This window comes from Anopheles coluzzii, chromosome 3 (assembly GCF_943734685.1).
Source record: "Anopheles coluzzii chromosome 3, AcolN3, whole genome shotgun sequence".
NCBI classification, from domain to species: domain Eukaryota; kingdom Metazoa; phylum Arthropoda; class Insecta; order Diptera; family Culicidae; genus Anopheles; species Anopheles coluzzii.
In genome coordinates, this window is record NC_064671.1 from 33,128,218 (window position 1) to 33,144,678 (window position 16,461).

A 16,461-nucleotide genomic window follows, 5' to 3' on the forward strand; every position below is an offset into this window, starting at 1 on the left:
GTGCGCGGTGGATGGTGCAAACACAGCACGCTAACGCAACACGAGATGGCGTATATACCACAACCAACCCTAGAATTGTGCGCACATCGCACCCAAGGTACTGGTGTACTGTGGGAGCTGAGAATGAACATATCTCGTACCTGCTGTTCGTTCCCGATGGCTCCCCGTTGGTCTTCAGCAAGGGTGGCGTCTGCGCTACCTCTTTTTCCCAAACACTCTCCTGAGAACGCAACACCGCGCCGGTCGACGTCCTCAGAGAACGCTAGGCTGTGCGCCTTCTTTTCGCCTTCTATTAGCACCAGACAGAACTATGACAAACATCTGCTAATTGGGTACGGGATTTATTTTATTCCACGCTTTGCGTCCCCATGCAAACGGCGCAGGGCAGCGGGGCAGGGCAGTGGAGTCAGCCGGGGCTCAGGTTTCATAATTCCTGATGATCACAGTAACATGTTAATTTAAGTAGACACGATCGTGTTTTAACGTACCTTCCCGGGGTACGGTAGTTGGGATGCTGGTTTGCGGGATCTTCAGGGTGATTGCGTGTCGGGAGCAGGTTTTTTTTGCAGGTATTCTGTGGGATTTTTGCATCTGAATGCATTCTTGGAGTTGACTGTTTGGTGTATTCTGGCCGATCTTTGCAGATAAAATGAGTAAGAAAAGAGAGAGAGACTTGGAAGACCATTGCAGGATGTTCTAAAAATAAATGACTTTATCAGTTTCATGTAACACAAGTTGAAGTCTGGAGAAGGTACCAGATGTTGATAAGAGGCCAATAAAAGCTCAAAAAGGGTTCAAGCTCTAGGTTCCTAAAAACATTTGCCGAATTCTTACAAAACTCGTGAAGGATGGATCTTATGTGCAAGAGTTGTTTTAAAGAGCACTGGAAGTTCTAAATATAAATTATTTTATCTGTTTCATATAAGTAATATAAGTCTAGGTCTAGACATAAGCAATAAGTTCTTTACAAAATGCCAAATTGTTATACAAACAAAGAAGAACAATATTCTAAAAGAATGTGAAATAATGATCTTGTGGAAGAATGATCTTATAACGATGAAAGTGGCATATCTCTGGAGAAATGAGAAGAGGAACTCCCATTCCCATTAAAATGTCCAAACAACTCCATCAAGCAGCCTCATTTGCAATCAAACGCAAACCATTGATCTTCTATAATTAACTTCCTGCATTTCCCGCTCCTCCTTCCCCATAGACATCCCTCATTTCCATTGGCAATTTTCGGCAAAATCCATCCAATTGTCGTGTCTCACGCCTTCAAGAACGCACCAGAAAATGGAGCAAAACACACCACACCAGCGGTCCTGATGATCTGCTTCACTACCATCTTCCGGGATTTTCCCCTGCGCACGGTTGCATTGGTGGTGTTTTCCCAAACCCCGGGTCCGGATCTTATCCCCTTCAAAAGGCGAACTCATTTCCATACACGCGTGGATATAGGCGAGATATTATTGTTTTCTTTCGCCGTTTCTTTTTCCGTTTCGGTCTCTAATGATGGTTTGATAGTCTGATTATGTTTGTCTAACGGGTTTGAGCGTCGTCTCTTTCTCTCATCCTCTCGCCCTTAGTTCTTTTAGGGTTGACCTTACCTTTTGCCTGTGCGGGGTTTAGGTTCTTGAAAGAGGAAGGCCCATTGAAGCGCGTTCTTGCCTGTGAAGAAATCGGAAGCTTGTGGTATCTTTCTCCCCAAATTGGGAGAGATCTTGCAGGTCTGCTGTACCTAAAGTCACCGAGCTAAAGTGAGTATGTACTCCACTGATCATAGTGGAGTCATTTGAAGTCTTAAAGTCTTATGTGGTTTGGTTTTTTGTTTTTATTGTTCGGACAACACATATTGTTGACTTTCGTTTTGTGGTGCTTGTGTGTGGACCAAACCGGGCATAGCTCGTACTCTTCCCTCTACAGGTCCAGCAAGTGAGAGAGAAACAGAGAGAGAGAGAGAGAGAGAGAGAGAAAGAGGTTCGTGAGCGCTTGCGCGCGCGAAATGCTTCGCTTTCGGTGGATTCTTACATTCTTGCGCATACACACGCATCATCCGCTTTACGCTTCGCATCTCTTTCGCTTGGCGTTGGCTTGCATTAGGTCCACCCGTCCACCCGTTAAGACCCCCCCCCACACATTTGCCCGGGCTGGTTGGAAGCATGGCACTTTTTCCCCATCACTGGAGAAAATCCGTTTTCTTCTCCGACCGGATCGCAAGCGGCTCGCGATCATTCGTGGTTGAACCAGCGAACCGAACGGACCGTGGACGCTCTCCGACTCCGGAACCTCTGTGTGTGTTTGTCGCGCAGCAGCAAGTGTACTTGTGTAGTGGGGTCGTGTGGTGCGTGTGATCTTGTGTTTTTTCCATAAATTTGTGAGTGGAACAACACATTAACAAAATAATAGTACAAAATTCTACAATTAAGCTAAAATCACGTGTGTGCGGTGTGTTCAGAAAGAGCGCGCACGCCTCTGTTACGTTCTTCTCCCAATATTGCTTGGCCCGAAATAAAGTGTATCAAAATGATTGATGATGATGAAGTGTGCTATCGACCGCAGTTCGCTAATGTGTTTTGCCCCCTTTGGAGCCACTCTTCCGGTCGCGATTGATTCCAGTTCGACGGTCGACCGCGTGTGTTAAAAGATATTTCCCCCCCGGGGTGGCTTGTGCTTCGCTGAGAGCGTCTTTCAGAAGCATCAGAAGAAACGAAATACTGCGAAGAAGCGTTCAGTGTACGTTTAAAAAGGCAAAAAAAGCTAAAGGAAAGCATTTCTGGCAAACAAAACGATCTGTTGCTCGTGTGTCCTCCGGTTCTTTGGGTGCATCAGTGTGGCGTGGTGCTGGTAAAGTGCTAACGTGCTAAAAAGTGCGCAAAACGTTCTGCCCGAAACGAGTTCTGCACCAGTTTTTTGTTCTTCTCTCAGCCACGATGACCCTCCAAAATACCAAAAGTCACTTGGTGACCGCACGGAAGGGTTCGTCGCCTTCGATAAGGCGCCTGCCAGCGCATCTCGGTCTCCTGTCCGCGATGCTGGTGATGCTGGTCGGGTTGCAATTCCCGTTCGCCGATGGATATCGCATGCAGCGAACCCGTAAGTGCTTTTGCAGGCCCAGGAATGGGGAGATTTTTATTCTTTAAATTTTAATGGAGGAAAAGCTTTTATGGGATGTTTTCTTTTCGATCTTTCTCTCTCTCTCTCTCGCTCGCTTGCTTGCAAAGAGTCCATTTTTACGTGTGGCAGTGTGAAATTGGCATTTTAATGTGCGTATGTCTGTGTTTGTGTGTTGCGTAAAAAGTTTAGATAAGAAGAGTGCGATAAGTGTAAAAGGGTTTAATGGGACGGATTGGATGAGGGAAAAAAAGAAACCGCCTTTGAAAGAATTTTAGCTTTTTCAAAGTGTTTCTTTTTATTGCACGCGAAATTTTACACTTAAGAAGCAGGTTTATGTTGAATTTCAATGATGTTACATTCTTTCACTTTGCTGCAGACAACTTTTGTGTGGATTTTACTCAAGAGGAGTTTGTATAAACACATTCAAATTGCATTATATTTTATTAAAAAGTAATGTTTTGCCAAAAGAACATAAAATTGCCATTTCTTCATTTTTAAATGCTTTTGAAAATTAATTACCTCCACTCAGGGATATTTTTTGGAAATTTATGAGTGTTGCTGGTCATGGTGGGATTCAAATGTGCCTGGTCATTCGTTGGTCAAACACCTCAAATTTGCTACCTTTTTATCATACCGACGATCACTCATCGCAGCATATGATCGTTTGCATAATACCATGCTTCCTTCCGGTCAACTTCTAGAGCACCGTGCTTCGTCATGGTAAGATTCCTTTCTAAATCGACCCCCAAAAAAATGGCACAAAAAAGACACAAAATTCCACTTCATCCAGCTCATTATACTTGCAGAGTGGCACAAGCTAACATGCACTTGAAACATCTTCCACAGCCATGTTCTTTCTGCCAGCTGTGTGGCGCGTCGCTGATCTTCTATTTGGGAGTGCCAAGTAAATGGAACTTTGAAGATGGTCAAACAGCGACCGGACTCTGGCTAACAGCAACAAATATGATGAAAAATGGTTCCTGGAGCTTCCTGGAGCGTATCTATCGCCAGAGATGAAGTTTGGTCTAGAGATTCCCCTTCCTCACCGAGGTGGGTGGATAATTATAAAAGGGGTTTGAACAGGGCCTACCCCATGTGTACAAATTAGTACCTTCTTTATGAGCATTCTGCCGCAGGTCGACCACTGTTTAGCTACTGCGCCGGAGGCTTTACGCAAGCGCTAGAAGAAGGCGGCTTGTCAGATTTCGAGCATCTTGACAGCAGGCTGGTAGGCTGTTTATTTGTGTGAGCGGGGGGCCTTCAAGCGTACCACGGCCACAAATTGGAATCCACACACTCAAGAGGAAGAGCAACAACAACAAAAAAACACTAATCAACAATCCAGCAAGCCCTAAAGTGTTGTTCAGTTTCACTTTTCCATTTTCCGTTTGTAACCTGCCCGACAACGATTATTTGTGCTATTATCTATTCGCGTGCGAGCGAGTGTTTTTCTCTTTCGTGCAGATGAAGCTGGTGGCTGGTGTGCACAGAACACCCGCAGAAGAGTTCGCAGGAGAGGCATTTACCTTTGCTTTGCTAGAGCTCTTGAGTGTAGAGATAGCACACACACACAATTAGGAAGCCGGGTTTGGGTACCGTTTCGCTACGTTATCGAACGAGCGCTATCGTTCGTTTGGCAAACGTTCACCTCGCCGGTGCGGGTCGCGAAGATGATAATTGAATGGCCAAACCGGCATGTCGAAGATGTGTGGGGTTTGTTTTAGAAGGCAGGGCATGACAACCATTTGAAAACGGTTTGCAGTTCAAAAAGTGGGGAGATGTTTTAACATTGTAACTAAAAGGGTAAAATTATTTTATTTTTGGAGACAATTAATAAAATATTGTAATTTTTAAGAAGTTTTAATAGCATTGATACATCTGGGCAGGGTAAAATCAAGCCTATTGTATAATAAAAGCGTTAAGTAAGATGTAAAACTGGCAAGTGAACTTCATGTCTAAGACTCAATGCTCCAGGTTGCACATCCCTGGTGGAAACAAACTGTTCTTGTATGGCATCGTGCTTGGATGTTGGATAAGCCTGGGTGTATTAATTAAGGCGGGGCATCATTGTAATGATGTGTGGCTACTGACTACATCGTGTGAGACAATTAAAGCCCGAAAAGCGGAAGCTTAAGCGGGTGGATGGTGGAAGCAGCAAAGGAAGTAATTCCCAAGAGCGTCCTAGCCTTTGGTAACCAGCGAAGTGTGTTACGCCGGCGCGCACCACAAACACACACACGGATTAGCTTTTATTTTAGCAACAATATTTCCCCCCCCCAACAAACGTGTTTTCCCGTTAGAACTATGTTAACAAGCTCGGAATGGGCTACTCTCGCTGTGGAGAAAAGGAAAGAAAATGTACACATTATAGGCCCAGGTGGGTCGTCAAACACAGGCACATGACACACCAGCTGTCTTTGGCCTCATGCGGGCAAGCACTTTCACGCTTCCCGTTGTGTACTGTGTGTGTGTGTGTATGTGCCAAAAAAGCTTTGGGTAATATCTAGACCACCACACACCCTATAGGGGCTTTTTGGCGAGCAAAAAAACAAGCGTAAAACCTTTGCATTTCTCACTGTGCAACAGTCTAGCCCGAAAAACTAGTTTAAATGAACTGGCCCAATCGAGCTGCTGGTCGTGAAAATGCGACCGCCTAGCGTACAAAATGCGGGAAAAACCTTGACCATTTCCAGCTCAACAACGCTGGATCCATTTCCAGCTCAATTGGGAACCACCACCTGCGAGGAGAGTCCTCATTTTTGCGCTACGTGCATGTACTATCCAAAGGGGAGGCGAGTAAAAGGAGAAGTGAAGCAGCCGGGGAGGGGATCGTGTACAAATTAATTGTATACAAAACTACCCACCCACCCCCATCGAGCGGTGGGGGCAATTGAGCCGATCGTTAAGAATTTAGACAGCAAAACAGAAGAAGCAAACAGAGGGGTTCGTCGCTTGCACTTTGTAGAGGGATCGCGGCCACGGTACCCACCGCGCGAGCCACCTAGTGCTGCAGCCAGTTTCCTGCAAACTGGGTCATGCGGGATGGGTCAGCATTCGGTCAGCGATTCTATGCGCACTCCAAACCCGGCCCCGGAATGCTGTAAGGCTGCTGTCCTTGTTCCCGAGCGAGCGAGCGGGCAAAAAAACAGCACGATCATCACGCAAACCCCGGGTGCGCTCCTGGCTGGTCCCGGCGGAATGTGCCCGGCGGAGGAGCACACATTTGAGCTTGAGAGGAAAAGTAATTCTTGCTGAGTAGGTAACTTTACAAGTACGGGCGAGAGTGCTGATCGTTAATTAAACCCTGCCAGCGTAGCACTTGCAGAGCTTGTTTACTGAGCAGAGTGGAGTAGCAGCATGATAAATTCGTTTGCAAGGGAACGAGATGTTCTTCTCTACTACTCTCTACACAACATGAACAAGGTTTTTGTGTACAGTGAAGATGACCCAAATGTGGAAGCCCTGAGATCGGTTTGATTATGCAAAAAAGGTTCTTCCAAGCGGCGATCGTTTCTCGAAACGAAAGACTTGAACGATCGATCAAGCGAGAAACGGTTCGGTTTTTCTTGTTGTTTGTTTATGGCGCCCTCCTCATTGTGACGTTCTTCATGTCATTATGTAAGTGACGCATAAGACGTATACTCCATGTCAAGACTCTATTGTGCTCGTGTATGCAGCAGGGTTACGAAAAGCGATGCACCTCATCGCCACCCAGAGCCCGGATGACATGATTCGTTCGCTTGTTCGATGATGTTTCACCTCACTTATCTATTTTGTTGCAAACGCCTACCTACACTGCAATCGAAAACAACAGCAGAGAGAGAGAGAGAGCGGGGAAAAAAGGGGAAAAACGGCATGTGTGTTTGACCTGCATTTTTCCCGGAGCGCCCGGGCTGGAGGAGCAAAGTGGAAGAAAAGTGGTCCACAAACGCGAGGTCCGGTACACACACACCGTACCTACGGAGCGAATGCAAATTAGTTCCCGCGCAAGGTGTATCTGTTGCGCTACGGTTTACCGTACGCGCCAAGGTGCGCCATAATTTAGCGCATGGTGGTGGTGCTGGTGGTACGGAGATAATGGGAATCGGTGGTGAAAACAGTGAACCCCTCCCACCCCCGGGCTTGTGGCAGCGACGATGACAGCGATCACCATCATCATCAAGACGGCGACGACGACCACGATCCGAGGATCCCCCATGGCTGACTGAGTGTGAAATTATCGTGTGCTAAATATTATGATCGAGCGCACACATTCCCGCCCAGTGTCGTCCCGAGATCGTTCACCAGCGGGTTGGGTTGGGTTGGGCATGATAGTAGGTTGGAATTTTCACTTTAAACTAGCAGCTCCACCCCAACGCAGCTGGTGACAACGCGGCTTGTGTTTCCTGCCTTGGGTCTTCTCGAGGAAAGTTATGCGGCCTGAATGTAACAGGCAAACAGGTTCACTGGGGTTTAGAGGCATTTCCGATGAGTCCGAAATTTCTTTACAACTCTCCATACCTCCGTTATAGCTGTGCGATGCAGTTCAGTGGGACGATCCACTTGCAAGGCCCTTTACTCGATTGGGTAGTTAAAAAGGTAGAGTCCCAATTTGTGTTGAAGCTTCCATAAATCTAAACCAAAACCGGACGCATTCTAGGGAGCCGTTAAACAATCGATCGATCGTACATAATATAGGGGTAGGTAAATGATCCCCCTGTCACGTTTAGTAGGACACCGAACTGGGCGTCTTCGTGAGTGTTTTGAAAAATAGAACCTGTGTGCCTTGCGAATTGATGTTTTCGAATAGATTTCTTCCTCCATTTCTCCAATTCTTCTAATAGCGCTGTAACGCAGAGGAATGTAAAGCTTTAAAAGATGAACGGTGCATGGGAAACCTCTTTGAGGTCAGTTTCAGGTTCAATCCTCCACCCATAAAGCAGTGGAGATAGGTACACACTGTAAAACGATTAGCTTTAATGAAATATTTATGACCTTTATCTTCATCGTAAACGGTTCTTTGACGGGCGTGTCGTTTTGTTTTATGAATCAAACATGCGGCGAAATTAAATTCGATAACATTAATATTTATAGCAAATTATGGCGGTGAATTGTTGTTCGCTTTGATTTGACAGCCCGTGTGTACAGTCGGAATAGCTTCATTCGCCTCGGCTCAAAACCGTTTGATTTTTAAAGTCAAACAAACTGATTTAGATAAATGACCGATAAATCGGGGGGTTTGCTTTTAACGTCTTTCTTTCAACGTCCGAAGAAAAAAGAACTGTTTAAATGAGGTCCCGAGGGAGGAGCAAATAAAATCGAGGCCAGAACGAAACTTTCGCCTTCCTTTGTACAAAAGCGTCCGCGTCACAATTATGCACACAGTCTTCTTTTTTTTATTTTGTTTGACAAGTGCTGTCCATTTTTTAGCTGTGCGGCTATTGTGGTCAGTTCGTAAAGCCCCCTTGCACGCAAAAACGAGCTTCTTTGCTAAGTGTCCGTCACAAAACAGCACACACACACACCTTGATACACCTTCGCTTACCGTCCCCAATGTTCCCTGTGGTGTTCCCATTTCTCTTGGTGACTTTGTATGGGGAATGGGCCCTCTATTTAGTCGAGCCACTTCCAAGCTTTGGTGGAGAATTGATTTGGTGTGCTCTAGTGTACCGGTGTTATGGAGGGCCTCAGCCACTCCTCGGTTTTCGTTTGAAAAGCGAAAAAGGGGCGTCGGTTGGCCTGTGAAGTGACTAAAGTCAGACAAGTGAGCCAAACCCCTGGATGAATGGAATCTTCTAGTAAAAAAAACACACAAGACGAAACGAAAGGACAACCCCCATTCCGCGAAGGTGTCAAGAATGTACGCGCGAGGCGAGGGTTTAGCAAGCAAAAACAAACACAACACTTGCCCCGGGAAGAAAGTGAAGCGCCAGAGAAAGGGAGAAACCGATCGTAGGAGCAGCAGTCACGTCCTCCGTGGGGGTTTGGAAAAGAATCTCTGGCGCAATTTGTTTTGCGCCGTCCGCCGTTCGGTGTGTTTGTGTTGGAAGGTTCGAGCCCCGGGGTCCCAAATCTAGGACACCGCACGATGAGTGGGCTGAAATTAGTCGGCCGGCGGTCGGGTTTGTCAATGGCGGAGTCGGTCGCGTTGAGTAAATAGCAGGGTTCGCAACGCCCGTCCGAACCTTTCAGCGGCAATTGAAGATATTTCGCGTTCGCGTCTAATCATCTCCGCTGTGATTGCGCACGAGATTCTCGTGCCCAATTAGAGCCTCGCACACTTGAACTCCGCCCGTGTGAGAACTTCGCCCGGGTTGCTCAGCAGTGGGTCGATGAACCGGTCCGCGGTCCGGACCCGGCGTGTGACGTAAACCGGAGCTCCGACCTGGAGAGGCCTTGATCATGGACTACTTTCGCGGCTAGGGCCACGGTTCGTGGTGCGCAGTGTTGACCCTCATTTTCCATTCCCTGGTGTGCGCGCTCTCGGTCGTACCGAACAGGTCAATGGATTGTGTTGTGGGGCGATTCGATTCGCAGTTTTGTTCCGCTCAACATACACACACACATAGTTTGTTGATTTTCGATCGATTCTTTTGCAGTGAGCGCGGTTTTTGGAAAGTGGCGGCAAGCGAGTGTTTGTAAAAAGGTTTGATTAGCTCTCGCACTTTGCGGCACGTTTGGGAGATTAGCCCGTAAAAAAGGCCCCAACATTAAGGGAAGTTTATCTCGCCAAAAACACAAGAAAGCAAAAGATGGGAGGAAAACGATCAATAAACGATATGTTATTGAGGGTTTTTTTTTCAATCATTAGCGCAGACGATCAAATTCACGATCGTGCCGAGTGATTTCATTTTTCTTCTCCTTTATTTTCCTGATCATTATGCAGCTTTGGGTGCTTTTGTTTTTTGGGATTTTTTTTGTTCGATTTCTCATGTCAACATGCATTTAATGTGAATTCCAGAAGGGTTTAGAAATCGGAAATTTTGGAATATTAATTTTGCTATGCGAAGGCAGGAAGCAAAAAAGCCGATTCGGAATGCACACCGAGTGAAAGAATGAATAAGAAGCTGCTGATATAATGGCGAAAAAATGTATATATGATCACGGTGGCGGGACGCCGAAAAATGTGTCACCGGGTGTCTGATGATCTCAGCAAGGGGTAGATCGCGTGTCTTTCATTAATGACGTCCCTTTTTTTGTCACATTCGGTGTCTTCTGTTGCCTTCCCGCCTAATACTCTACCAGAGGGTGTCAATAACCGGGGGCGTTTGTGTGTGTGTCTGTAAATCTAGCGGATTTTGGTGTTATTGTTTGCTATCTTTTTGCCTCAAAAGATCAGTCGCTTCGGGAACAGAATGCTTTAACATATTTATGATGCCGGTCCGGTGTCACCTAATGATGGTGCGAAAGTGGCAAAAAAGTAGCTGCGTGCTTCACACCAATCCTCTCTCTAACGGGAGTTCATCGTGACAGTGGAGTTCATTATTCTTTGTGCTGCTGATCCTGTATCGTGATTAAACAGGGTGGCAGAGGATAGACAACATTTCGTGCATAAATCATCCCAAATTGATTCGGAGCAGCGCGATACTGCCGGAGCACAATAAATAATGTAAATCACACCAATAATCTTACCGGTTTTGTTGTTGTTTTCATCCTATTCCATCCAGAATCCAGTTGCTACTACAATGGGACCCACTTTATGGAGGGTTCGATCGTGCCGACCAAGGAACCCTGCCTGATGTGCAAATGTACGGAGAAGACGCTGATCTGCGCGCTGAAGGTTTGCCCAGGTGCGTATTGCATACCCGCTAGGCGCAAAAGCGCAATATTAACACGTTCTGTTTGCTTGCTTCGCACCACAACACAGAACAACCGATTCCACCACCAAGGGGATGCATTTTGGTGCATAAGGCTGGGTCCTGCTGCCCGTACCTGCAGTGCTCGAAGCTGAATCTGGCCGTCAAGAACAATGGTGATAGGAAGAAGCTCCACTTTCTGGATTACTACGAAAAGGCGGCCCAGGAGCGGTTTGAAAACCCGAACGCGTACCTGCGCCGCTCCGATGACGACGAGGTGGAAGATAATGGAGGTTCGTCGTTCAATGCCAGTTACTGGATCGTTTGCTCAGTTTGCTTATCTTCTTTTCTCGATCGGTTGTTTCATTTTCATTGCAGCTTGCATCGTTAACGGCACGGTGTACAAATCGGGCTCGGCCATGGTTAGCTCCACGCTCTGCTCGTACTGCTACTGCATCAACGGGCGGCAGCAGTGCGTGAAGCCGAAGTGTGCCCTGCCGAGCCAAAAGTGTGCCCCGGTGTTTGTGGACTCGGCCTGCTGCCCGATCCGGTACGATTGTAGTGGCAAAACGCCGATCAAAAACGCCGAGCTGGCGACCACGGAATCGGCCAATCATGTGCGGCGGATTAACAACAAGCACTATCAGCGGATGGCCGAGCGGCGTGGATATCGTAGCAATGGGTGTACCGCTGGTGGACATACGTATCCGGATGGGGAGAAGATGAAGTCGGAAGATCCGTGTGAGGTGTGCTACTGTATCCGGGGGCAGCGCAAGTGTACGCCCAAGAAGTGTGCCCCGACGATTAAGGGCTGTACGCCACGTGTACCGCGTGGGGAGTGCTGTGCGGTGCGCTACGATTGCAGTGAGTAGAAGCTGTTTTTTGCGGTTGAAGAATGAATGTTTTATGAGTTGTTTTCTTCAATTCCAGAGCACGGAGAGCAGAAACCCTTCGGTCGCAAGATGGAAGATGAGGAAGAGTCGTTTGACTTTTTCTCTATCCTCTTCGGACCCGACCCAGATGCACCGAAGGAAGAGACGAAGAATGTTACTGAAGTGATGGAAGCACCAGTCACTGAAACCGCTCCGGTGAGTACCACTTCGGAGAAGAGTTTCCTCGACCTGCTGCGTGCTGGGCTTGACTTTATCGATGATGCCGGTGAAGATGAGCTGCTACTAAGTACGGCAGCCCCATCGGAAGCAAACACCTTGCTCACGTCGACCGAAGTACCACCCGAGCTGCAAACGGTAAAGGTGGAGATCATTCAAGAACCGCAAGCGATCTACATCGAAAAGCCGGACTTTAATTTCCCCGTGCGGAAGATACCGCCGGTACCGATCATGTTTAAACCGCTGCCGAAGATACCGACTCTGATGATGAACGAACCACAGTTCCAGAATTTGGAGTCGGACTCTTTGCTGAAGGAAAATCCGACCGAAGTGTCGAACTCTCTGTTGGAAACAACGGTGAAGAATGTTCCGACTGTTGGTAGTGAGGAGGAGGAGGAACAAACGGAAGCAACAGAAGCGATCATTTCGACGACTACCGAGGAGAGGACCACTACTCGCACTACAACTACGACCACAGTGGCACCGAGTACGGAAAAATCTACACAGCGAACTACGACCACAACGACTCCGAAACCGACTACGACTACTACTACGACAACGATGGCTCCAACTACTACCAGGACAACAACAACTACTACTACAACGGTAATGCCGACTACTAGTACTACAACTACAACGCCTCGTACAACTACTACAAAGCGGACGACTACAGAAGCCCCTACAACGACCACAGAAGCTCCTACGACAACCACGGAACCTCCAACAACTACTACTTTAACCAGTACGACAGTAGTGGCGAAAGCAAAGCCTTTAGAAGATGAAAGTACAATTCTTCCGACAACTACAATAACTCCGACAAAGAAAGCAGAACTGACCACATCCACCACAAGCTATTCTTCTAAGACTAAAACTATCGAGAAGATCTCGTCGACTTCTTTGCCTACAAGTACACTAGAAGTTAATACAACTGCTGAATACATCAAGACCACAACAACACCACCTCCACTACCAACTAAAAAGGTAGTAGTGTCTGAAAAACTACTACAAACAACTCCACCACCGGCTGTTAGCCACTCCACGCCAGTCGATGTCGTCATAAAGATCGATCAATTAGTCGACAAACAAACGGTAGAAACCATCCTCAACTCCCTGAATGCAAAGATTGAAAAGGTAACCAAGGTAACGGAGCCGATTGTCACCACAACCATCGCAACCAAGCGACCCAACAACAAGTTTGTTGGATTTGTGCCGGAAAAAATACCCACGACGGTGTTCTCAAGGGTGACCTCACCGGTGACAACAGAGTCGACCGAATCGACTGTCTTGTTGAATGATCCAACAACATCTGCTACGACGGAGGGTGATATTACTTCCACAATTGAACCGGATGTAACGACCACGCTGCGAGATACAACTACCGATCGACAGTCGGAAGAGATAACCACCAGCACTCAGCGGATGGGAGAGAGTGAAGAATCGACCACCGTCACTTCAACAGTGCCTTCGGAAACATCGACTATGCAAGAGGAAAGCTCTGCGGAAATGTCCACCGAAGTGACGGACACAACGATCGCCAATTCTTACACGGAAACCACACACGAAGAGCTGCGAACGGAACCGTTTGTAGTGGAGAATAACGATACGGCAACAACGACTGAAACGATCACATCAGTCGCACCGACAAAGCAAGCGCCACTGCCGCCGACACGTCCACCGAATCCATTGAAAGAGAACAATCTCCTCTCGGTACTGCTGAGCGGCCTTTCCAACATCTTCGACGCAACGAAGAACGATTCGGGTAAGCAGTCGCAGAAGAATCGCACCGAGTACCGACCCATCACCCCGAAACCGATCCCGATCAGTGGCTTCCACAAGGTGAGCAACATACCGTCGATCCTGGAGTCGGACATCGGGATGGATTACGACGAGCCGACGTTGCCACCCAGTCTGCCAAACCTGAAGATCATCCCATTCCTGCCGGCCGATGCGGTGAAAAAGAACGATCCCCCGAAGCCGGTCAGCATCGTACCGCCGACGTACACGTACTTCAAGAACCACCCGAACAACTACCCGATCGTGAACGATCCGTACGAGGCACCGCCGAGCGGGTATGGCGTGAGCAATGAGCATGAGATCCTACACCCCGGGATGACGTACAAGGCGCCGGGCAAACCGATGACGGCGGAGTACGAGTACGCGTACGATCCGGCGATCAACTATCCGGCGCTGACGGAGAGCTACGATGTGGATGCAAAGAATGGGTACTACAACACGAAGGTGATCCGCGATAAGTACGATACGGTGGATGAGATGGACTATGATTACGATACGGACACGATACACAAGTACGCCGAGCATCCGGCCAAGCAGGATCTGTTCCAGAACGAGCTGAAGAAGTTCATCCCGACCAAGTACGAGGTACCGCAGGAGGGAACGTACGTGCCGGTGTACGACAAGTATGGAGTGGGCTATCCGGAGAAGAATGTTTATTACACGAACCACAAGGAACTGGCGTATGGTGCCGGTGCAAAGCTGGACAAGGTACAGGTACAGAGCACGGATAATCCACTGTTCCGGATCGATGGGACGGATATGAGCGGGTTCTCGCCGCCGACGAAAACGGAAGGTAAGCACTCGGTTGATCGGTTGAAGATATGATAGTGTATAACACTTCTTTGGGCTTTCAACAGGTGGATTTGTACCAAAGGAGCCGATAAAGGATGAGTTTTACTACGAAAGTTACGCGACGACACCGTTCCCGACCGAGCTGACGGACGACCATCATGTGAAGTTACCATACAATGCCACTCCAACCAGTTCCTATGGAGGTAACTTGGTCTAACGACTTCAATTAGAAACTGTTATACTCCAAATTTCATCCAAATTTCTTCCTTTCCAGTGACTCCATCCAATCCGTTCATTGATGTGATCCGAACGGAGCCGGCACCGCCCCTGATGTCACTGATCGAGGACAAGGAGAAGCTTCTCTCGACACTGCAGTCGAAGAATACCTCCCTGGAGGATCTGCTAGGAGATCCGAGCGAGGGAAGCGACGAGTACGAGAAGCAAATCATCTCCATTACGACCGACGCGAACTACCTTTCTTCGATGGCGGAAGAGCACGTGCCAACACAGCGTACGACCTCATCGAAGCCTAACTTTACCGGGTTTGAGTTGAACTTCCCCGTTTCGGTTCATCACCCCGAGGAGCCCGTGTCGGAAGCTACGAAACCGGCCAGTCCGGCTGAAGCACAGCACAGCGAACCGGAACCGAGTGGAATGTTTAGCTTGGAGAACATGCTCAACTATCTGCTGCGCGAGGAAGATCCTATCAATGAGAATCGGCTGAGGAATACTACCAACAGTGAGACGACAGGAGCCGTTAGTGATGGTGTTCCACCGTTCAAAACACTGCCTTCACGACTTACCGCCGTTTACGATCCAACGGTTGGGTTGGAAGCATCCCTTGGGGATGTGAAACCACCCTCAGATGAGGAGTTACACGACGGCACGGTTACTCTCAAGGTGGAGAGTGCCAAAAATGACACGAAAACGCTATACCGACCTTCGCTACTCGATCTACCGTTCCTGAATCCTGGCTTTCACACGAAACCCATCAACCAACCGGAATCGGACCCAGAAACACAGAACGAGCTGGATCGATACGGGTACGGAGGAACTCCCGAGCATCACACCGATCAGTATCAGGTGATTGCTGAAGGTACGCCCGGTGCAAACGCACAATCGTACGTCGTCAACCCGGTGGACATTAACAAGCTGAAGCAGCACCACTCGGAAGGTACGGCGGAGATTACCATGAAGTCGAAGGTGAAGGATACGGTCGGCATACTCAAGCTGGCCGGCTGTAACATCTACGGCCGAATGTACCGGGTGGGACGGATCATATCGGAGCTTTCTGGGCCGTGTCTGGAGTGTAAGTGTACCGAGGTGGGTGTGCACTGTACGCCCCTAGATTGCCGGAGACGGCGGTAAGCGCAGCCCGCCGACACTACCTAGCAGCTAGATTTAGGGACGCGTGGCACGGGTAATGCTACATATGTAAGTGTATAGGACTGTACGTGCATGTATGTATGTCTAGTTTCATCGAGTGAACGCGTACCAACGGATGAACGGGGAGCGAGTGAACGGGTGTTACTGTGATTTTCGTGATATTAATCTATAGGTTTAAGCCGCACCGTCGTCTGATACGGTGTCTGGGGCGGAAATGTCTGGGTGTCTTCGAATCGTAGACACGTACCCCTCTTTATCACGGTGAAGTGGAACTGTAGCGTAAGCAGGTTAAGACAACGAATAACATTCAGGTTAGGGTGAGCTTGTAATCCATTTCCTTACTGTCCGGGTAGCGAACCCCGGAAGACTTACCTTAAGTTTTGCGTAGCCAACCTACACCGGAAGCGTTATTCGATTGGTGTCGGCCACTGTCGGGCCCGAATACGACTTGGATATCGCTTCTGGGAAGCGTGTTTGGCAACGGTAACGGT

At 48.2% G+C, this 16,461-nt stretch overlaps 1 protein-coding gene across 1 annotated transcript; it reads left to right on the plus strand.

The window, feature by feature from the left end:
• Nucleotides 1-2,351: 2,351 nt before the first annotated feature.
• On the plus strand, nucleotides 2,352-16,445 carry LOC120957428 (uncharacterized). Its single transcript, XM_040379632.2, has 7 exons — nucleotides 2,352-3,093; nucleotides 10,761-10,883; nucleotides 10,961-11,182; nucleotides 11,268-11,753; nucleotides 11,820-14,585; nucleotides 14,650-14,787; nucleotides 14,859-16,445. Exons 1-7 carry the CDS (start codon nucleotides 2,931-2,933, stop codon nucleotides 15,950-15,952), a joined length of 4,992 nt encoding a protein of 1,663 aa, XP_040235566.2. The 5' UTR covers nucleotides 2,352-2,930; the 3' UTR covers nucleotides 15,953-16,445.
• The last annotated feature ends 16 nt before the right edge of the window (nucleotides 16,446-16,461 follow it).

Excerpts from the sequence above, each read along its gene's own strand:
- LOC120957428 (XM_040379632.2), top strand. The coding sequence starts at position 2,931 with ATGACCCTCCAAAATACCAAAAGTCACTTGGTGACCGCACGGAAGGGT. Across the intron at positions 14,586-14,649 it reads GCCGCCGACGAAAACGGAAG|GTGGATTTGTACCAAAGGAG; the intron begins GTAAGCACTCGG and ends GGCTTTCAACAG. Across the intron at positions 14,788-14,858 it reads TCCAACCAGTTCCTATGGAG|TGACTCCATCCAATCCGTTC; the intron begins GTAACTTGGTCT and ends CTTCCTTTCCAG.